General features: G+C 38.5%; 2 protein-coding genes across 6 annotated transcripts in view; one reads left to right on the forward strand and one right to left on the reverse strand.

Moving 5' to 3' along the window:
* ACP1 (acid phosphatase 1) overlaps positions 1 to 12171 on the forward strand; it is a 27396-nt gene extending 15225 nt beyond the window's left edge. For 3 of the 4 annotated variants that reach the window (XM_080387831.1, XM_080387832.1, XM_080387834.1), the window contains exons 4-6: positions 951 to 1012; positions 3269 to 3374; positions 4272 to 12171. In XM_080387831.1, coding sequence (XP_080243957.1) covers positions 951 to 1012; positions 3269 to 3374; positions 4272 to 4349 — 246 coding nt within the window. In that variant the 3' untranslated portion in view covers positions 4350 to 12171. The remainder of the gene's footprint in view (positions 1 to 950; positions 1013 to 3268; positions 3375 to 4271) is intronic. The other variant, XM_080387833.1, reaches the window with a different exon arrangement.
* Positions 7722 to 23102, reverse strand: ALKAL2 (ALK and LTK ligand 2). 2 transcript variants are annotated; one of them, XM_080387841.1, is made up of 5 exons: positions 21770 to 22036; positions 19272 to 19325; positions 19080 to 19160; positions 16663 to 16729; positions 7722 to 8701 (listed from the first exon to the last, which is right to left on the reverse strand). In XM_080387841.1, the coding sequence occupies exons 1-4, from the start codon at positions 22026 to 22028 to the stop codon at positions 16665 to 16667; spliced, it is 459 nt and encodes a 152-aa protein (XP_080243967.1). In that variant the 5' UTR covers positions 22029 to 22036; the 3' UTR covers positions 7722 to 8701; positions 16663 to 16664. The 2 variants fall into 2 exon arrangements, with proteins under 2 accessions (XP_080243967.1, XP_080243966.1); XM_080387840.1 differs by lacking the exon at positions 7722 to 8701 and adding an exon at positions 22985 to 23102 and having other exon boundaries at positions 16664 to 19160; positions 21770 to 22094.
* Positions 23103 to 23382: the final 280 nt, after the last annotated feature.

The raw sequence follows: 23382 nt of genomic DNA on the forward strand, positions 1-23382 counted from the left end.
TTATGGTGCTACACATAGGACTATATGTGAAATGCAGTCTTAATGTGAACTCATTATAGATTTTATTCATCCTCATTATGGACACTTTTTCAGATATACTAGTATATTGTGGCCGTGATCTGGGAAGATTTTACCCTAAGCTAAGGCTTAAATGTAAACTAAGATAGAATTATACTTGTAAAAATCTGCAGCCATCCTTATTCCAATGCAGATAACATTAGTACATAAGTTAGTGGTTTATCTGCAATGTATGCCTATCTGACTCTGAACTCAGATCTCTGAATTTAGTTAATATTCATGTTTAGGAGTCAGTAAGCTACAGGAAAGAAAAAGAACAGATGGTATGGTGATAGGAAGATGTACAATAGATGACAGATTTTTTCACATCATACAATAAATTCTGTGAACCTATGTGGCCTAAAATACTGTGAATGCATTATTATTTTTTTTAAGAGATTGTAACTCATACATCATACTTCAGCTTTGAATTTCACTTGGTATCTTTTTCTGTGTAGTGACAAATTTCCAGATTGGAAGAATTGCAACTGATTGCAAGTTACCTATATTTTTGTTTTCCTATGAAGAAAATAATTTTTCTATATTTTTATTGCATGATTTCCACATCTGGCAATGAGCTTTAGTTTTAGTAATTAGAAAGCATTAGAAATAACACTTGTAACAATGTTCTAAGTTGATGCATAAGGTGTTTTTTAATAAAAAAGTATAGCTGACTTTTTTTTTTCTGGAAAGCTTGCCGAAATGGATAAATAATCATGGCAGAGTATATTTAAAGTACCTTAAGTTATTGTAAAAGTTGATGAAGGTACACAGTTTTATTCTTTCCACCTGTGTCTCAGTAAGTAAATAATGCAAAATCTGAAAATACTTCTTTTCCTGTTTTTATAAATCAAACACAGTTTGTAGGCTAAAGCACGTATTTTTATTTCTAGATTACTAAAGACGATTTCCAGACCTTTGATTATATACTTTGTATGGATGAGAGCAATCTAAGGTAATGTATGAAGAAATTGAACAAATTCCTGTGGATTACTTGTAGTGATGTGTCATGAGTCACCTTGAAGACAAATGTCTTAGCTTGTCTTGGAGTGGGTTTTGTTGTTTTGGGTTTTTTTAATATGTCTGTATATATGAGATTCTAATAGATGTATTCTTCACTTCTAACAAGTTTAATGAGCTAGAACTCAATGGTTTATTTACATGATACGTGCCACTCGGGGAGTAAGGACATGGAAATTTAGTATACTTTGTGCAGCAGATGCCTGTATAGTTAAGAATGAGGACATACTGTTTTCATCAGAGATCTGTTTTCCTAATTGCATAGGATCTAAAAGACACTGTGGAAACTTGGAAGGGATTAAATATGGTGTGGGTTTTTTTTCCTTTTTTAATAGAAATAGAGTGAGCTCTGAAATAAGTAAAGTTGCTGGCTGGAGGAAATATTGTTCATTGCTGTTAGCCATGATCTAATTAAGTGCTTCTTTTGATGCTTTAGAAAGATTTGATGAAGTAGCTGCCTAGTGTGAGAATTTAGATATCATTAGAAAAATTCTACTTAATTACATACATATTTACAATTGGGATTAAGCAGCTGAGCTTTAATAAACTACAGGTGTCATAATTCTTGTAAGGACTATTACTTGTAGAGTTATTTTTAAAAAAACAGACAAAAACCCACCACTACCAACAACAAAACACAACCCAAATAAAACCCTATGAGTAACATAATTTTTATTATAGAATTTAAAAATTTTAGAAGCATCACCACTTAACTGAAGTAAGTATCATTTTGTTGAACTTTCTAGAATGTGTTGAATGACCTCTCTTACACAGCATGCATGAATGAAGCTATATAACACTTGGCTTGATTGCAGTGTGTGAGGCAAAGACGTGGCTAGTTTTACTTCTATTTTCACTTGATTTGTTAAACAGAAATTTCTGTATTAACAGTTTATATGATATAAACTGGAGAGCAGAAGAAATGTCACAACTGTAATAGGGATAGTGCTACCGCTACACTTAAGTTCCACCTTAAACTTGCACCCAGTTCAACTGTTTTCCCTGGCTAGTTCCCTCATAGCCCTAGGAGGACAAGCTGATTCCAGGTGTTGATGGGGTGCCTGTCGTATCAGAAACGGAGGACTTGGGGCATTGCTTTACCTTAGTACCAGAGCCACCTGGCCCTCTCCTGTACATTCAGTGGTATGCTAAAAGCCTTGAAGGAAATAGTTACACATTTCTTTAACAATGAAAGGGTGGAGAATTTATTGAAAATCTGTAAATTCAAGCAATAACTTCGTAGCTGATAGAGGAGTCCTGGTTTTTCTTAAAGGAAAAATGGTATTGTGGTCTCACTGCTGAAGTTAATTTTTTAATCAGACAATAATTGGAATTTAATTTCTTAAAACTGATTATGCTTGTGACTAAGTATTTACAAAGTTTTCTTTGCCTTTTTTAATGCTGGGTAAGTGAAATGATGATTTGGTAATATAGATGTGTAATATTGAAAGAATTTAATAAGTTCTGTCTGTTCAGCATTGTGAAAATCACAGTACTGAGCTGCTTTTAATCTGAAGATGATGAGAGGTACATTTTAACTGCGTTTGGGATAATGGATGGCCATTTGTAAGTAGATGGAGAAAATACCATCTCACAACTAGTATGTTTTATCAACGGGAGGCAATGTACAAGAAAGAGGATATGACAACTGATGGAATGTTATAGTATGTCAAAGAAGGTCTTGCTCACAGATTTACCGTTTTCTGTTAACTGAATGCGGTATGACTTCACGTGAGTTAGAGGTAGTACTGAGAGAAATTTCAACATAACAAATTAAAACACTGGTTTTGAACAGGAGGCAGAAGCTTTCTTGTGCTTCTAGATAATTTCTATTATTTTTGTTCAATACAAGCTAAACGTGGATATTGAAAGTACTAATGATTGATTTGAGGAAGAAGTTGATGAACTTCCTGTTACAGAATTCTGTTAAGCCATAGGTCAGGTACCTGACTGCTTGTTTATGCTCTGAATTAAGTTTATGTATATGTCCTACATACTTAATTAAAAAGAAAAAACAACACACAAGAAACAAATGAAAACAAGGAGCAGCATAGAGCATTCACAGAACGGATTGAGTCCAGAGGCACATTATTTTCCTGTCTTCTCTAGAAAGAGTCATGAGCATCTCATGCTGATGCCACAAAAGATCTGAAGAAAAATTAATGGGAAAACGTTATTTTCTCTTTTTCAGAGATCTGAAAAGGAAAAGCAACCAAGTTAAAGACTGCAAGGCCAAAATTGAATTACTTGGAACTTATGATCCACAGAAACAACTTATCATTGAAGATCCGTACTATGTATGTATAAGAAATTCTTTGGGTGGCTTGATTAAAAATTGTGTATGTATAGTATATAATCTTTCCAGATCCCACAGTTGACATGTGACATATAATCTGATGTTATACAAAGCCAAGTGTAAACATGTTTTTTAAAACAACTTAATATAAATTATTGGGATAGGAAAGGAAAACATGTCTTTATGCTTATAACAATTATTTGACTTTAAATTACGCATTCCACCTATATGTTCAATATTGGGTGAAGCCCTAGTTGGTCAGCCTCCTTGTGAAGAGGAGAGATGTAATCAGGAAAGATAGAGACAAAGGCATGGACAGAAATGGTTAAAGTTGAACAATACCAGCCAAGAGCAATCAGTTAGATTAAGATTATTCAGTTTAAGAAAGGTAAGTGGATGAAGATGCAGTAGGATTCTATAAAATCTTGATATCATGGGGAAAATGTGAATAAGGAATTGCTGTTCATTATCCAAGAAGTAGAGAATATCAAATGGCATTAGTAGGAACCATGTTCAAAACAAGAGTTCTAGTTGTTTTTTTTGTCCACACCGTGCTTCATTAAACCATGAGATGCAACATGACAGGTTACTGTGAATGTAAAAGAAAAAAAGAAAAGGCTTATAAGGGCTCAAAGAGTGAATGGAAGAAAAGTGTGAAGGAAAGTTCACCTGGGACTGTTGAGTACAAAGTCACAGTGTTTGGCTGTGGAAATTCCTAGCTGCAGGTGGTTCAAATTAGGGAGAAATACGCAAAAGCTATCCCCAAGTATTTATGCTTTTCTTACTGTTCCCTAATGTGTTACTGCCCATTACTGACAGTGGGAAACCAGTTTGTAAATTTTTTTTGTTTGAGCCAGTATTGCTATTCTTACTTTCTCTTTCCTCTGTTCTTTTCTAGGGGAATGAAAAGGACTTTGAAACTGTTTACGAGCAGTGTGTTAGATGCTGTAAAGCATTTTTGGAGAAGTCTCATTAATGTTTCATCATCTTATTTCTAAAAGAAAATACTAGCTTCTCCTGAAATATGTAAGGTTTATTTCATTGATGTATTTAAATTGTAAAATTATGCCTCAGTGTTCAAAAAATTTTCAGTTTAATTTTATATTTTAGGTGTCATCTAATTAAAAATATAGAAGAGTTTTAATTGAATTAGGTGATCAACCATTTTGTCACACATCAACATAGTAATAAAAGTATATAATTCAGAATAAATTTATCTGTAAACACTTCCAGTGTTTTCTCACAAGCACTGCGAAAGTAATGTCTTGTTTCTTTATATGCTGTACTAACTAAACTGAGGTCTTTTCATTGTGCCCTTGATGAGTTAATTTAAATGAACTTTCAATGGGAGTCTGTGAGTTAATAGTTCATGTATGATAACTTAGGTGTGTCATGCTAGTATCATGAGACAGCCTTTGGATTGAAGCTGTTTCATATTAAGCCTGCTAGACTGAAAGAACTGCTTGCCCCCAGACGGACATTGCTGTTAGCACTATTTCAATGCTTAAGCAAGCAAAACCTCTGTGTGTGTCATCAGGATTGTGTGGAAATGTTTTTTTTTTAATCAGTTTAAATGCTCAGTTATTCAAAGAAGAAATAATTTTTGTTCTAGTACATTTCTACACTAATTGAGATGAACTTAGTTCAGAAATAGTGATTGTTCTTAATAGGCTTTTTCTGGCTAGTCTTCCTTTGGTCCTGTAGTCAATCTAACATAGCATTTATTTGAGGACAAAACAGGTCACTGTCAAAGCCTGAACATGAAACATACATTTTGTATCTCATAGTAGTAAAATACTCAAAACCATGCAGTATAATCAATGAGAAATTTGCTATAATCCCAGTTCCTATGTGGGTGTCAGACACTATTTTCAGATCTACTCAGGAGAATGGATAGCCTGTCAAAAGTGTTTTCTGACACTGTAGTTCAACCTGAAGACAGTCCACTGGTAGTGTAATACAAAGTTAACAGGCAGCCGGGAAGTAGAAAGCTCTGCTCTTGGACAAATATTGAATACTTTGTAAAAGTCCACACCTGTTTGTCTGAACACCACCTTTCATTTCTGCCTTAGAAACATAAATGTACCAAGGTCAGTAACGTAACTGATACCATAATAATCTCCCTATTTTGAATAATACCAGCATTGGTATGAACTAGCATTACCATATGATCTGTAAAACTTGCTTTCCTATTTACTTAGCCTTGGTTTTGCTCCTGTCTGCCTTCCAAACTAGTAGAGTAGCCTCTGTATTTGTCATGGGCTCTCCTTTCTGGGAGAGGGATGCATTTCAATAGAGGGCCTTGTTATTCCTGGGGAGGGAGGAATCCTGGTGTCACTTTGTGTGTGCTGCAGCCTGCACAATGGGACTCTTGCTGTAGAACAGCTGTGTTTGTGTTAGTGAGGTTTGTTTTGTGCTAAAATTTCAATCAGACATAAAACTTAAGAACCTGCTTATAAAAAGGCAATTGGTAGATGAAACAAATATCTTTGTGCATTATTGCATTACCAGTAGTTTTGACTTTTAAAGAACAAGCTAGAAACTTGCAAGTTAATAGCTGATTCACTTCAGGGACAAAGTAATAATATTTTAGGTCAGATCAAGCACTGACTCAGGAGTCTTTATGAATGATTTGACAAAATAAGAGAAAATGATGGGCAGTTAGGTTCAAACCACCTTAAATGTGGTTTTATGCACTAACCTCAGAAAGGAACTATTTAGGTGTAATTTAATGTTATTCTCTGCCAGAATGACCATTTAAAATATTCCAGTGAAAGCAGAGTAACTCAGAAAGTTAAGAACATGGTGGTTTGTGCTTTCCCATTCGTGGCTGACTAAGAACTGAACCTATAGTTTCTTACATGTTAAAGTTAAGATTTAAAGGTCTTTCATCTTTGAGCTGTTGGGTTAACAGGAAGGACGTGAAAGGGTATGGTTGTTTACCTTCACTAGGCTTAGGAATCTTCCTGTAAAGTGATACTAAGTCAAAACTATTTGTGTTAAATTCAGTGCAGATTTTAAGTTTCAGCCTTAAGGTGTATTTTCAGCAAGTAATCTATTGGCTAAATAATTCACTAGCTCCACTAGGAAGAAAAAGCCGATTGATTGATTTTTATCCTTAGTGGGTTTCTTTCGGAGGAGGGGAAGGAGAGCACCATGGTATTTTAGAAGCATTTGTATAATACAAGAATACAGAACAAGAATTGTCTTTGGGAAGGACAGTTGCATAGTACCATTATTTGGGTTCTAAGAGAAACAGTGAACATAGGATTAATGTACAAATCATGTATCGTATGGATGACTGCGCTCTTGCAGATTTAAAATACCACTCGTGAAAAATGTAATGTTGAATGAAATAATACAGAACTGAGGAGTCCTTATCTCTGTCCCCCACCATGGCTTATTTTAGTTTAGGTAGTATGGTTATACTTAAAACTAAATAAAACCAATCTGCTACAGTATAGCCGTATCTTCTGTCAAAGCATGCTGACTTCTGCTAAACCTAGAGAAAACTTCCATGGGATTAACTTATTTATATTCATTTATTAAATCATTAGATAAATTGCTGTTTTCTTTTTACTAGGAAATTTTCTATGAAGTTTTTATTTAACAAAATTTCAGGTGTCCTACTATAGAAAGAAGGATTTTATACTAATTCAAACTCTCATGTTAAATAACATGCTGTGATCTGATTTCAGTCAGTGCAAGCACAGAGCATAGAGTTCCACCCACACGTTCACTGCAGAGAAGCAGCTAAGTGAATCCTGTAGCAGTAGATTCCTTTACCAGGTTTTTGGTTGCATGTATTACTTCCATTGAGAAATGAAACTTTAGCATTTAGTGGTCACTGAAAGCAAATAAAAACATTTACTTTGCCCTTACTAAATACAGCCATATTCTAGGATGGAGCTTTGTACTTCTGCCATTTTTTTTTCTTTTTTTTCTTCTGAAGAGCTAGATGCTGAAGGTTCTTAAGTGTGAATTTCAAGAATCCCAGCTCCTAGCTATTTCTCAGGATGGGGAGGGGTGTGTTTGGTTTTGGTTTTATATTGTGGTCTGAATTGATTATAGAATGGAAGCTAATGGCAGTATTAAGATAAAAGTACCTGAGGTTCATCTACAGATCACACGTAAAAATTTTCTTCCGGTTTGAGCCATTTTATTACAAGTAGTTTCAACATCTGATTTAAGGAAGAAAGGGAAATGCGTATCAGGGCTTCTTGAGTAAGTGTTCACTGACTCCTTAAAAATTTTACGATACTAGAATGATTTGTTGGACATTTACTGATTATATTCCCTTGCAGTATCATGAATAGATTACAGATACCTTTTTTTTTTTTTTTGGTAAAAAAAAAAAAAAACAACCAAACAAAAGACCTAAACCAACCATTTGTCATAAAGAAGATTCAAATTTATAATGCTCTAGAGAACTGCAGTAGCCTTGTGGTCTGGGCGTTTTGTGGGACTGGAACACACAGATCTGCCGTCCTCACAAATACATAGTCCGAATTACTGGTCTCTGAGGGTGGTACCTTTCTTTCTTACTCAAGTGAACTCTTACTGGAAAGAGGTTTAAGTGTATATAGGTGATAGTAGCTATTGGAAGATAGCTTGTTTATCTGGAGTCAGTGAACAGAAAGCAAATGTAGAACAACTTAATACCAAACACTTTATTACTTATGCTTGTTATTTACAGTATTTACATATTGCACGTTCGCTGGAATGTTTTATACATTTGTTATATAAAGTAAATTAATGGCAGCTTGTGTTTGTGTACAAAATCCATGCTCCACTGTCCCAAAAATACGTCTACTTGAATTACGTTCCTTTGTCATGCAATTTGTACTCCTAGGGTACAATGTGACCCCAATGCAAGTCTGTTTTAACCAGACTTTTAGAAAATTGCATAAGCATGAAGGGTATCAAGTGACCACAACTACTGTGGAGCAGATCTTTAGTAGTTCTAGATATACAAACAAACATTCCTTAAAATTGTAGAATTAAGCAATAGAACATCAATTTTCTTGGTGAAATACTTGTGTTTACATAATTTTTGGCAGCATTACACATCAGTTGTAAAGTGTGTTTTTAAGTATGGAGCATTGAGTACTACTGGCAGTTATGCTACTGTAAAGAATGTCAATCTGCAAACTGTTGATGACATACAAAATGCATGTTAAAAGAATTATGGGAAGTAGTCTGTCCATCTGCAAAAATAAATCTCTTGTTCACAATGGAATATGTTATAAAGGTAGTAAGTTCTATTTCCCTGTTGGTTTCCAAGGCACTTCTCTTGGTTCTTGGTGTTTCTTTTCATGGCAATAACATCTGGTGGATTAAAAGAAAGAAGAAAATAGCCTTTCATCATTTTTATACTCACATGCATGTGTTTAAGAATGTCTTCCTCATACTGAAAATAGTAAATAAAACTGGAGAATTCATTATAAACTTTGGAAAGATCCAGTAGTGCATTTCTGATCTAGCTCAGTTAGTTCATAGAAGCCTGACTGCTAAATTACCATTTTGCTTGTTTAATCAAGGCTGAAATTTTGGAAAGCATCCCTAAATTTGGAAGATACAGTTCTACCTATTTATAATGTGCTTATAGTTACATGTAGCCTGTTCCTAGGAGCGCTGTGAAGTCAAAAAGTGAATAAACCTCAAGGACGGTACTAACAGATTGCAAATTTTGGTCTTAATGTCTTGGAGTCAGGAAGCTATTGATATGATGTCCAGTAATATAAATCTGTCAAGGTAAGGTTTGAAGGATCCAGGAAGGGTCTGATGTTTCATTGGGCCCATTACTGAAGAAATTTGGACTTGTATAAACAAGAAACAAAAGTAACTTTCTGAGAGTAGTCGTATAAATAGCCCCTGCAACATGCAAACACTGAGGCAACACAAACGTGAGTCGGAGCTGCAGTGGTTCCGTTTGCTGCCTGTTTTCTTCCCAGAGTAGCTTCTTGGAATGAAATCAAAACTATTTCTGTGACAGTGGTATCAAAATCACTGATACGAAATTATAGGTTTCCACATTGTTTATGTTACATATATTGTCTATACTCTAGAAATGTTAATTCAAAGGCTGAGCAGTGAAGGTTTCCATGACCCTCTTCCCCCACACCTTCTGAGAAAATGTAGCGTCACCATCTCTGCGTATACGTATCTAGAAATGTAACTTCTCCAGTAACTTTGGAGTTGGTTTTCTGCTACCAGATTTTCTAGACAGGTGACCATTGGATGCTACAAGTTTGTCTACCCACTTCCATGTGTTTTGAAGACAACCTGTTAATGCCCTTATTTTGAAGTAAAAAATGCACTGTCTTATTAGTTAATACGAACTGCAGGGGGTGAAAGACATGCAAACATTCAGCTGAAGCTTGTGTGTCTCATAGATGCCAAAAGTCCACGTGAGAGAAAAAAACCTGGTCCTTTGACACTATAGAGTTCTGCTGATTGAATTTTTCAGAGTTAAAACTTTCTTGGTCTGTCTGAACATATGTAACTCTCTTTCCTGTGATCACTGTGAATTCTCTGATATTTTGAGTTTCTCTGCAAATTATACTTAAGCAGTAGAAAAAGTAATAAATCATTTGAATGCAAAGTCAGTCAGACTTGACATAATCCATTGGAAATCAAGCTATTGGTGCATACAGAAATACTTGTTAGTAGTATTTAAACATATTTAGTTTTGCAATTTTTTTAAAGCTATTAGGAAATGTAATAATGTTACAGAGAAGCTTAATGTAATTTAGTTTTATTTCTGGCTTTGCAGATAGGACAAATACCTTTTGTTTCATTTTTTTTTTATTATTATTCTTCCTTAAAGGGAAACTCTTGTAAATTTTCCTTGTCTTGCATTTTCATCTAGCCTATTTTCTGTATGTGTGCCCATACTGTACTCTATTTAAGCTGTGGTGTTTAAAAGTTATGTTTAAAACCAAATTAACATGCTTTTGGTTTGATTGGTCTGTGGTACAACTGACACAAAAAACTGTGAGAATTTAATAAACAGTTTTTTCATTGCTAATACTAATGGGAATATGCAACTCACTGAGGGTGAAAAACTGGATATGGATAGGATGCTCATTTGTCATCTCAACTGTATGTGCTTTTGTATGGATATCTGATCAAAAGCTATGGGTCTTAGATTTCCAGCGCTTAGCTAAACTGCATTTCTAAATGTCTGGCATTTTCAGAAAACCTTGAAAGGGCTCCAGATTTTTAGTACTGATTGGTCTGTTGTTCTTTTTTATGTCACATAGTCTATGTTATATGCATCAGTCTAGGAAAATTATACTGGAATTTAACTGAAGGATGGCAGGTGGTCTTAGTGGAGATCTTCAGTGCTATTTGTCTGCAGTCTGTTGAAAACATAGGTAGCTATGTAACTCCTTTCTCCTCTTCTATTCAATTCTTAGTTCTCCTTTGCTAATGCAATTTTTTTAAAAAAAAAGCAAACCCCAAAAACCACAGACCCAACCAGCAATATTAGCTGAAACCAACCAAACAATACAATTGTTCCAATTTTAAAAAGCACAAATGAAAGCTATTTTAAAGGCATATTGCAGCTTTCCAAACATGGTTCTAGTCATTATCTGTGCATGATGATAGATATAAACTCTCTAAGAGAAGGCTAATCTGTATAAGAGTTTAGTGTTTTAAATATAAATACAAACTTTAAAATATGGTGCCAGTAGGATCTAGTAGCAGAACTTCCTTGTGCTAACATCAAAAACTTCCTTCCCCAAGCGTGAACACCTGGGTGGAGTCTGCTCTAGTGTCAGCATCAGATCACGGAGATCCATGCATTGAAGAAGCTCTTAATGTTACATCTGGTGCTTGCCAGAGATCCCATAATAAGAAAACTCAGAATTGCCTCTTAACAGAGTTGGACTATGCCACACTAGTAACCATGTACACTGGCTGCCTATTTAACTCAAAGCAATAGTTCTGGTAAGTCTTAAATTAGTTACCTTGGAACTACTTCCTCTCTCCAAGTAGAAGAGATTGAACGTGTCATGGGAAGTTGTATATAATGGATCAAGCTATATTTTCTAGAAAAAAAGGGTCTGCTTTCACAAATGTGCAAACCCCACATCTTAATTCCACCTTTTGTGAAATTAAAGCGTCTGACGTTTCTTGAGTGCGCTCAACGTTAGTCTGAATAAGAAGCTGTGTAAGAGAAAGCGACTAAGGGCAGTTGTTTCCATTATTACAGACCACTTGAAACAAAACTTAAGAGCCCAAATATTATTTTGGTTTAAGAATAGTTTGAAATAATGGATATATAATATGGTGTACAGGAATGGGATATTTCATGTGGTATTTTAATTTTCTCTTTATATATTTAAAGTTTCCAAGTTTATCTTGTACTTTAAGCTTTTGTAACGTATATTACTGGTATGGTCAATGTATCTTGGGGAGTTTACACAGGTTTTTCTGAGTTCCAGAGGAAATCTCAGTTATTGGTGTGTTTAGGCTTATTAGGAAACTTACAAAGAAACTTTGACCTTTGTATGTATACATATTTATTCTTGCCCTATCATTAAGCAAGAAATACTCTATTGCCTTTAAATATTGTTAATTATATCTGCTTCTCTAGGAGACAAGCAACTGGTAATTTGTTCATACACTCTTTATAGTATATAAAGCTCATTTTTTCTGCTTAGCCTGAGATTCCTACTACTTGCGCTAGTCTTGTATTTATTAGTGCAAGACTGTTTGTTGCCTCTAGTTTTATTTTGTTCATTTGAAATAGCTGTGGAAACTTAATAAAAAAGTTTAAAATATGTAAATGCTTGTAAGTACAGTAATTAGAAGAAATCTTCAAAATGGAAGTACATAATCACGCGTGATAATGCAGTCCTTAGTCCTTGAACTACTTATGGTACAAGGAGGTTTGAAGCATACATTATGAGATCAGTGTTGGTCTCTAGCAAATACTTAGAGGATGGGTAACGGGAAGGGAAGGCACCAACAGTAGCACCTGCAGTTTTCAAACAAAAGCAGGAAAATCCGTATGACTGTAGCCAAAATTATCATGACAAATGCTGTCCAAGAGGCCAGATACTCTTTCTTAGATTCATCACCACGTGTTACAGGAAACCCACAAGATCTGAATTGGGAACCTTAGATGAAGACTGCAGGAATTTGTTCCTGACTTTTCTTATCTACTGCAGATACAGACAATGTAATGATCGTTGGATGTATCTGCATGGGGTGGAGCAAAGCAAGCACGGAGTATGGGAACCATTATGAAACTTGGAGAAAAATGAGGCTGAAGAACAGAACAAAAAAGAGCATCAAGGATAGGACTCCAAGTACCTGTGCTGAACATGAGAAGGTGTTACAGAATAAAACTAGTCAGAGATGGTGCTGGTGGCGACCAGGGAACATGGCTTAGGTTGCTGATTTGGAAAGAAGAAAAAAAAAGGGGGAGCTACTGAGTTATGTGGTAATACAAACATGCTGCTCCGGCTTCACGCATGCAATCTCAATAAGTAAAAGGGTTGTTGCTGGGTCCCTGCATTGCTTCTGTCTGTGGGACAGGCAAAGTATGAACATATGCTCAAAAAGAGACAATGGAGCCCAGTTACAGAGGTGTAGGATAAATGAGAAAAAGTGAAGGCTCGATAAGATGCATTGTGTCATACACCCCCCCCAACCTCGTCAGGTATGTATTGTGACAGTAATAGATGCCCAGCTCCTGTTTTCTCATCTTACTTTCTTGTTTGATCTTAGCACTGAGTTTCAATGTCACGTGCTTTAAAGCCATGATAGTCCAAAATGCATTTTAAGTACAAATAAAAACCAAATCTGTTCCCTTTTTCTTCCCCACCAAATTGATTTCTAAACATGGACAGATGCCCATGGATCTGAAAAATGCACCAAAACTACCAGTTTTCCAAAGTATCAAAAAGTAATAATTCATCTATAGCCCAGCCCACTCATAAGCCTCCAATGAAATGAAAATCAGATACTGAGCAAAACAGGAAATCTAATTTGTTGGGGAAAAAAATGTAGGTGTGGCTAATTAAAAATGTTATTTTAGCCGTTTATAATACAGGAGTTACAAAAGAACTTTCTAAAATGTATTTGTCATAACAATTAATATAAATTTTCAAATTCTGTTGGTGAATTTAGACCTTTTTGGAGTAGTATCACTTAAGAAATTTTTGTTACCTGATATTCAGGAGTTAGCCTGAGCTTTAGAACTGATATTAACTGGTAGCTTTATGGCAGAAACCAAAAGTCTTTACCTATTGCCAGACTGTAAATAAACTTTTTGTACACTAGAGAGCTATCTTAAGTAAGAAATGGCTTTGAAATCTTGTTTTGCTATGTATAATCATTACTATATTCACAGCTTTGCAACTTCTTGAAAACACCTTGGACTAATGATAACTATACACTTTGTAGAGAAAAAGGATGGCTTGATAAGTGGAAAAATACAAAACTCCCTTTTTTCTACAGCTTAGTCCATGAAATGGTGAAAACAAATAAATCCTGTATTATACTTTTCTATGAGAGGGGGTATCTTACCCACACAAATTGAACTGATGCAGTGGAAAAGCTTTGAGGAGGAAGGAATTTTATGGAGACACCTGTGATCTCATGGCATATGTGGCAGAGAATAGCCTTCCTTTCTGCTAATAGAGGTTGCTTAAGAGTGCTGATACTATTAATGATTTGTCTGTGGAGAGCAGCACTGGAGGCTTGTTACCCGCCTTGAAACATGCTGCTAGCTGAGCAAAGGAGTTGTTTGGCAAAGTGAGATGGACATTTTTAAAATAGACTTCCATCTTGAGATGGTAACTGCTGTAGTTATTGTTCCTTCATATTATGAGTTTGTGTTTACGTGACAGGATGTAAAGATAACAGATCAATGTTTGGAAGGAGATTCCAATGTAATGAAAGGGAGAAAATAATTCTGTACTCTGATGTATCTGCTTGGTATCGGTAGTAACGTTATTCACCTGTCTTTTGCAGGTAAGTATCATTATATACTCACATATATCTCATCACGTGTTTCATATATAATAGCTAATTTCTTACGTGCTTTCTAGATTTTACAATTGAAAGGTTGAATCCCTTACATTTCTCTGAGTCAGATCAAAGGATTTACCTATTTGCTGACTTATATTTGCCCTAATGCTATATGCAAGTGTTTCCATAATTCCTCAACATGTGATGTATGAATAGAGATTCTTCTCCATGGCTGCATGTTCCAAATTAAGACAAGAATCATAGAATCGTTTAAGTTAGAAAAAAAATCTTTAAGATCATCAAGTCCAGCCATTAACCTAGCACTGCCAAGTCCACCACTAAACCATGTCCCTAAGTGCCACATCTACAGGTCTTTTAAATGCCTCCAAGGACGGTGACTCAGCCACTTCCCTGGGCAGTTATTGGACGTTAAAAACATTCTGCATTGAAGCTGGGCTAGTTTAGGTTTATTTTAGGAAGCCAAGACAGAAAATACTTAAAAGACATTTTGAGGAGTTTAGCGTAAAGTTAGGATGCTGAATTACATCTAATGATGTAATATATTACCTCTGCCTTTGCCACTAGAGAAGTCTTCTCTTAACGTGTAGCTGGAATCCTCTCTTGTTGCAAAGTTAAACTATGTCTTTATTTATCCAACCTGGATAGAGGGAATGGCTTCTGGTTGCTTTTTATGAAATTGAATAGCTCCATCATGGTTTCCTGCAGTCGTCTTTTCTTTAAATTAAATAATCCAAATTCCTTTTAGCTGTTCTTGTAAACCAAGTTTTCCAGGTCTTTGGTTATCCGTGTTGCTCTTCTTTGGACTTTTACAAGAAGCACCTGTATGTTTTCCAGTATTGTGTCCTTAATTAAGTACAGTGTTCCAGCAACAGTGAGTATTTCAGGTGCTTTATAAATAATCATTCTATTTATAAATTCCAGTGTGTTTCTTTTTTGTCAAGTGTGACATTGTTGACATGCTTAGTTTGTGATCCACTACACCCCCTACGTTTTCTACAGAACTGTCTGTCTAGCTGTTCACAACATGCTCTGTATTTCTGCAGCTGATTACTCCTGCATGACTTCATAATTCTGCTCTTTCCTTTAGATTTTATCCTGGTTTTAGACTATTCAGCTAATTTTCCAATATTATTTTCAAGATTGTACTCTGTCATGGATGTTTCTCTTACACTACTGTCATCCATAAATATACTGTCTTCTATCACCCAAGTCGTTAATGAAAATACTGCAAAACACTATACCCGTAGTGATGCTGTGTGACTCTGCTCAATACGTATTTCAGTTTGACAGTGAAGCACTAGTAACTATATTTTCCTAGCCATTTTTACGTTTATCTTGATCACATTTCCCTAGCTTGCTTTTGAGAATGCTGTGCAAAACAGTGTCAATACTCTAAAAAAACCCCACAAAACAACTAAGGTGCTTAACATTTATTGCTTTTTCTCACTGAGTCTCTCTGCAAGATATGTATTGTCCCAGAGCTAAAATATCTTGGTTTGACAGCATCTGTTACTGACAAATCCATTTGGGTTATTATTTATCCCTTTGTCAGAGATGACATTTTTGTCTCGGGTAAAGGTTGAAGACAGGGTGTAAATCAGCCCTTTTGTATTCCTATGTATCAGTTTTCTAGAAATACAGATAGTTTGTAAGTAGTTGGTTGGTTGGTCGGGTTTTGTTTTTATTTTGGTGCATGGAAATTCCCCAAGTAATTGTGGGAATTAGAGGTACCTCTAGGTTAAAAGGGAGGGATTCAACCCGAAGACATGAGAGGTGAGCACAGTGAAAATCCCAAGAAACTTGAGTAGCTTGAAGTTAGTTTAAAAAGTTAAAAGCACCTGCAACCTATCTGCATTTATAAAGCTTTCATGTGTATGGCTATGTATATATTAACTCTTACTAAAACGTACACCACAGTCTACAGCTGCACACATAAAAGGGCTGCTGCTGCCAATACAGGCAATTGTGTACTGAGTCAACTCTTGAAAAAGCAGCTACAGCTGTTGCGTTTTGTTCTGTGTATTTGCTAACTGTATGCGGCTATGAATAATGCACAGCTGATGCATGTGGACTTTTATATAATGACTTCCAGTAGGGGGTACCCTTCGTTTATTGCCAGTAGTTGCCAGATTAAGCCAGTTACTTCAGGTACTTTGAAAGGGGAATACCTTAGCCAAAGGACGATTGTTACTACACTCCTATGAATTTTCATGTATAAAACACAATATCCACTGCTTTGCTATGTGTTAGAATGTCATTACTGCTATGAAAAAGCTTACCTTTATCCTTCCATGCACATTGGGCTTACTGCCAACCGAGTAAGAAGCCTGGCACATCTTTTATAGTCTGTCATGGAAAAAAAAGCATAAACAGATTACTAAAGTAACCAATTTTGACTTTTAAAAATAAAAATTGGTAATGGTGTGCAAATTATTGTTGTAATAAAGTTTAGTGAACACTTTGCAGCAGTACAGAAATTGGATCCTTAGACTTCAAAATGAGAGTGTGTAAAAATTGCATAACTGAAAGCCATGTCTAATGGCACATGCAACTATGCAGCTGACTTCTGTATATGTAGTATCTATAAACCAACAGCATGAATGTACTTGGAGGCTCTCCAAGTGTGTGTATATATTTATGAAAACCTATACATTTGTGCCCATGCTTAAATGTGGGATCTAAACATGTGACTAGTATTTCCATACTAGAGGAACAGTAAGTAGTACGTATCCATCTTTGAAATCCAGCCCTCAGTGAGCAAGTCTATCAACATTAAGTAATGCAACTCTCCAATAAATTTTTCTTGCTGGAAAAACTGTTACATTAGACAAATAACATCTAGTCATAGGAGTAAGTCCAGCCCAAGTAGGTGACCTCATCATACAAATTCATTTATAACTGTATCGAGTTTAATCTTGGAACTAGTGAAATTGCTTTTTCCACGGTAGTCCTATTAGTAGTTCTTACTTTAGGTACCTTCTGCTTTTTGATGCATTCACTATAAGGGGTAGAACCAATGCAAAACTAAAAAAATAATCAAGATTTTTTTTCTTTAACATGGCAAACTGAAAGCAAATATTGTGAAAGTTTAATATGGACAGACAGCAGAGTAAGTTACTTTTTAGGTGCCAATGCTACCATGCTGTACAAAATACTAGAAGGTCTGGCAACAAAATGCATTTGTACTGGCTACTACAGTGTTGCAGCATCATAGATTCTTTTAATGTCTTTGTTGTTTGGCCTTTGAAAATCAGAGTATTATCAAAAAGTAATGTCACATTGTGCATAAGGAATTCAAGCAGGTGGTTAAGCTCATTTTCCTAGAAGAAAGTGACTTTAAGGAGATGCTAGTCAGTCCAGTCCCGTGACTGATGCTGATTTTTGTTAGGCATTATTAATGAGTAACTACATACAATGTTTCCTAGAGATGCAATGTTAACAGTCTCTAGCTCACAGCACAGGTACGCTGTAATTGCCATTCATACAAATGATCCTCCATTATCCAGACATTATGTTGGTGGGTATGTCACCTGTCAGGAGGAAAAGGCTAATTCAGGGTTTAAGACCAACTAGTTTTTAGTTTAACAGCTTGGAGCACTCATCAGTGCTGAGTCAAATTATATTTGTGTTGTGTTCCTTATGAAAAAGGTAACATGACTACTTGCTTGTTCAAAACAAGACTAGTTAGGAACACCTGCCATCTCCATCAATGTCAACAGACTGCGATCTGGTTAGCTCTTTTCCAGAAATCCTTATCTTTCCAGGATATTCCTAATCTGAAGCCTACAAATGGGGAAAAAAGTCTGCAATTCCTACCAAATAAGCCTTTAAAATACATTGGACTGAAATATTTAGTACTTGAACCTTGGAATCTGTAACTCCTGTTTCTATTCCCAGCTCTGCTACTGACCCAACTGGTTGACCTCAGACAAGTAAAATAAAGTGTGCTTCTATTCTGAAAAGGCTGTACTAAAATAGCATCTACTTACTCAACAGATCCACCTCAATATGAATCTGGAGTCACATCTACTGACTGATAAATGTCTATGTTTGATATTTTTTAATTTGCTGTGCTGCCAACAGTGATGAGATATCATAAGCTGCATTTCCTTATTTGTGTCCATCTGCACCTTTTTTTTTTTTTTTTAATCTAGGCCTTAGGAGGTTATACTTTTATAATTCAGTGAGGACAGTTGCAAAGATTCACTGTCGACATCATTGGTAGACTGGCAGCTGAACAGTCAAAATATAAAATTTCTGTAAAATATGTTCTACATCAATAATCAATGAAAAGGAAATAGCTCCACCTGGGTTTCTGATCCTATCTTGAATTTTAAGCACTGTAAATTTCATGATTACAAACAGGTTTGTGAGAGGAGTCATGTGTTCCTATGAAAAGCAAACGCCTTTGATTTGGAACTAAAAAGGCATATACATCAGTACCTATGGAAGCGGTGTTTACAGCCATTCTATACAGTCTATTTGCAGTGAAAAAGTTATTTTTCAGTTTTTCTCACTGTAATACTGACACTGTTCTATCAACACTGTAAAGTGTACTTAGTATGTTTTGGAGCACTCCAAATTCTTCATTGCGAGGCAAGTATTCTAATGTCGTTTCACTACTGGTACCTCACAGGGCTATTAAATTTTAGAGTTGTTTGTTGTTTTATGAAAGTCTCTGGGTTTTGGCACTTACATGCTGGGATGGTGCAGTCCCTTGTATTGTGATAAAGCCGATGAAAGTGTTTACTACATTTTGGGCTGAAGTAGAGTGGACCTGAAATATAAAGAAAAGAAAAGTTATGAATTATGACAGCTCACAGGAAGAGTAATGCAGCTTATGCTATATATGTGAAATGATGGATACCAATGCAGGATTAAAATATACCTGTTAAATGCTTTAAGAACTTGTCTTTCATCCGCAGATCTCTGGGAACTATTTCTGTTGGACAGAAAAAAGAATAGTCACTGTGCTGCACTGGAATTGCATTTGCCAAATACTGTATGAGATGCACACAGGTCAAAAGTCCTTTGCATACAGCAGGCCAAGCTGCAAGTATTTGTTTTACATTAGAAGCTACTGTAAAATGCACTATGAAACACACTGCAATGATTAACTATTAGGTGTGTGGTCATTAATGATGATGACAATTAACTAAGAGATTGTAGCTCTCTATGAATTACATTACCATGTTTACCTAGATTTAAATTCATCCAGAAATTTTAGTTTCATGGTTGCTCAAAAATAGCATATTCCACTAGTGGTAAAGACCCAGAGATACAGCCAAGTTTGGATTTGTGGCTTCCAATTCTCTTATGCAAGTGTATCCACTCTTTTGTCACAGGTATATTTGTACAAACACTGTCCTGCTGTAATCATGAAACTGGATTGATCTACTTACAGGAATCTTCCCCTCTGCCTTGAGCAGCAAGTAAAAATTCACAGGAAATGATCCCAAGCAAATTGCTCTCTTCTGGCTCCCTACGTTTGTGGTTTACCGCCTGGCGTTTTGTGTTCAGCAGATGGCAAAATGAAACTGGTTTACTGAAATCCATTTTAGCCCTAACCCTTGCTTGTGTCTTCCTGATTTACAGCTATCCTTGATTGCTTTCTGTTACGAAGTCTATGCTGATAGCTTAGTGCTGATTGTGTACGATACACTACATGGTGCTTTATTTATTTGATGATAAATGCCTGAGCAGCCTTTTTCATTCCCCTGGCACCTCTTACCAGATATAAAGCAGAGAGCATTTCCATCCAGATCTGATTCACTTGTGAGGATAGACACTTCTCGAAAGTCATTCTTCATTTACTTCTAACTTTAGTCAGTGTAAGTAAAATTGACCTTATCATATTTGACCTAATTATGTCATGTAGAGCATTAAAAACACACATGCTTCACTCAGAAATTTCCCATGGGACAGGCTCACTGGGAAAGTGTTGCCAAAACTGAAATGGAAGATTCTAAGCAGTAGTTCCTTTTTCAAGAGTTGCTAGGAATAACTCCATTGTAATAACAGAATGAAAAATCCTGCTCAGGAGCCAGGAACACTACTACTAACCAATCTGCTCTGAAGTAAGTTTATTATTTACATAGATAACTGCTGAGCACGAGCCAGATGTTTTGCACCAATATGCTGATGTAGGGTGGCCAAAACCTATGCCCATGTTCCAAGCTGAGATTTAGAGTTGTGCAGATGAGAGTTCCCTGCTTAGTCTGGCCTCTTTAACTTTTCAACATAATTGTTTTATAAAACAATGTTCTCACTGTGCTGATCTTAAGTGGAACAGAATTGTCTTCCTTTGTATATTCATTAATCATCCAAATAGAGAAGTAATATTTTCATGACAGCCACCAAAAAATGCAAATTGTGAAGGTATTTGAATATGAATGAGAACGAAGAAAAGGTATGATGAAGCTTTATGAGATCAATAAAGGCAAAATAAATAGCATACTAGCAAAATGAAAGCCAGTTTTGAAAAAGTAGTGATGAGTAGACATCAGCTGGAAAATATTCAGAAAGTCACTTTCAGTGGGAGGGGTAAGATGAGCAGCAGTAGTGCTGTAGGGGTTTGGGAGTGACAGTTAACAGTAAATTAGACATGGCAGCAGGAGAAGCCAAATCAACTTTCAACTGGATGCACATCACGAAACAGCAGTAACTATCCATCACTATGTGGCTTGGTACGACCACTTCCAGACTGCTGTACACAACGCCAAACATCTTATGAACAAGCCTGGGCTTTCACTGCAGGTTAGAGAGGAGCCATTCAAACAAGTAGAAGGATGACAGCAAGAGCATCCCAGAGGGGTCATAGCTTGTACAGTGACAGAAGAGTACTCTGTTTCAGTTCCTTAGTATTTCAAAGGTGCTACCTCCAGAGTACAAAAGGGACTAGTAAGCAGGGCGAAAAGTTTAGTGAAGCTGAGTTGCAGGAAAGGCTTCTAGATGGGAGATCTATAAGAACATATATAGTCTTGCAGGGGAAAATCTTGCTAGGGTCATTTCCATGCAACACTTAAACCAAACACGTTTTAAAATGTGGTACACTTCCAGGAAAAAGAGTGTTTTCATCCCTTATTTCTTTGAACTCATCCCATTTCAGTCATTTCCCTTATTAACAGGTTTCATGCAAAGCCAATACACAGGAAGCCGGACTTTCAGTTGAGTACATTATCCAGAGAGTAAGAGACTCTGAGATGTGAATGGAGTTTTTCTATTCCAGATTTGCTGTCTGTGTCTGTTTCTGATATCAATGGGAATCTGCAGGTATTTTGAGCGGTGAATTCTTGATACAGTAACCTGATATGATGTCTCATTCACCAAGGCACCCCAGAGGAAAACAAAAAAAAAGGATCTCCTAAGTCATGGACTGTGACTTACCAACTCTCTGCTCATCCTGGTATCCTCCATAGTCAGCCACTTCCCTTCGATCCAAGTTATAGTCGTGCTTGGAGAAGTACTGCACCCCACTGTCCTTCTCCAGGTGGTACCTTTTCAGTTCCTGAATGATCTCCATGATCAGATTTAAGAGACTTTGCCTCTCCTTCAAATCTGTGGAGTCAGTTTTCTCTTTGCAATACCCTGCTGAGAGCATTAAGAGCACCAGCCCCAGCAGCCCTGGAGACCTCAGTCCACTCATTGCAGTCTGACCCGAGGGGTGCAAGAGCAGATGAAGGATCCGGTGCAGTGGGAGGCCGCCTATTCACTGGAAGAGAAAAACGGGCTCATGGGGGTGAAATCGAAACGCTACAGTAGGACAGCGCGGAGACCGCTCCGCAGGTCGCACACGGCGGGAGCGCGGCCGGCCCCGGCAGCCCCACCGCCGCCCGCAGCGCCCCGCCGGGGGAGCGGCCCCAGCGCCGGCAGCGCCCGCCCAGCAGCCTGCGCCCACGGGGGCCCCGCGGAGGGCGGGCGAAGCAGCCGCGCAGCGGGGTGCGGCGAGGGATGCCGCGACGGGACCCGCCTCTCCCCGCGGCCCGACGGAGCAGATCCGCGATGGCCACGGGCTAGCGGCGCGCCCCGCCCCGCCTCGCCTGGCCCGCGGCCGCGGAGCGGAGGGGCGCGGACGAGGGGCGCCAACTTTTTCCCCGAAGTTTCTTGCCGGGGAGCCGCGGCAGCCGCGCACCGAGCGAGGCCCCCACCCTGGCTGCGGGGCTCCGCGCCGGGGCCGCGGGCAGGAGCGGCGGGACGGACGGTGCGCGGCTGGGGGGCGGCCGTCCCGGGGCAGGGAGCGGCAGCGCCAGCCTCCCCTTCCACAGTCCTTCCCTCCCAGCTCGGGGACGGGGCGCGGGCGGCCGCGGCCACCTCCACGGGGAGCAGCAGTGGGCGGCAGCCCGCCACGGCGGGGGACACCGCCTCCTCGCCGGAGCCGCTCACCTCCGGACGGCTGGCTGCCCGCTCCGCCGGCGCGAGGGGCGGCCGGTCCCCGCCCGCCGCGGCTCCCCCCGCCGGGGCTCCCCCCGCCGGCTCCGTGCGGGCTGTCAGCGGCGCGGCCCCGCCGCACGCCGCGCTCCGGCTCGGCGGGGCGGGAGGGGTGGGGTCGTGGGGAGGGAGACGGGGGGAAGGAGGGCTGCTGGCCCTTCCCGGCTGCTTTACCTGTCTCTCCGTCTCAGGAGCCGAGGCGTCTTCCCCCCGGGAGCCGCTCCCCGGCTCTCCCCGGACGGCAGCAGCCCGCGAGCGGCGGGGACTCCAAGTTTTCCGCGGCTGGCCCGCCCGCCCCCCTCCCGTCCCTGCGCTCCCGCCGTGTCCGCGAACTACTCCATCGCCGGCAGCCCCAGCGCAGCCGCTTATATAGGCTATAGGATGGACATGAGACGGCAGATAGTATCGACTTGGAAGTGGGTGGAAAACAATAAAAGTCCACTTGGCAACCTCGGGAGCGTCGCTGCTCGCACAAGCCCCCCCCTTCCCGCCCTCCCTTCCCTCCCGCCCCGGCCCCCCCCGTCCCTCCCCCTCGCTCGGCTCTCCCGGGCAGGGCTCAGTCACCCCTTCGC

The sequence above is a fragment of the Falco punctatus genome (assembly GCF_963210335.1).
Source record: "Falco punctatus genome assembly, chromosome: 5".
In the NCBI taxonomy this organism is placed as follows: Eukaryota; Metazoa; Chordata; class Aves; order Falconiformes; family Falconidae; genus Falco; species Falco punctatus.

Coding starts and splice junctions, on each gene's coding strand:
- ALKAL2 (XM_080387840.1), bottom strand. CDS start 22,028: ATGAGTGGACTGAGGTCTCCAGGGCTGCTGGGGCTGGTGCTCTTAATG. Junction 19,326..21,769: donor CCAGGATGAGCAGAGAGTTG/GTAAGTCACAGT, acceptor TCTGTCCAACAG/AAATAGTTCCCAGAGATCTG. Junction 19,161..19,271: donor GTTCTTAAAGCATTTAACAG/GTATATTTTAAT, acceptor TTTATATTTCAG/GTCCACTCTACTTCAGCCCA.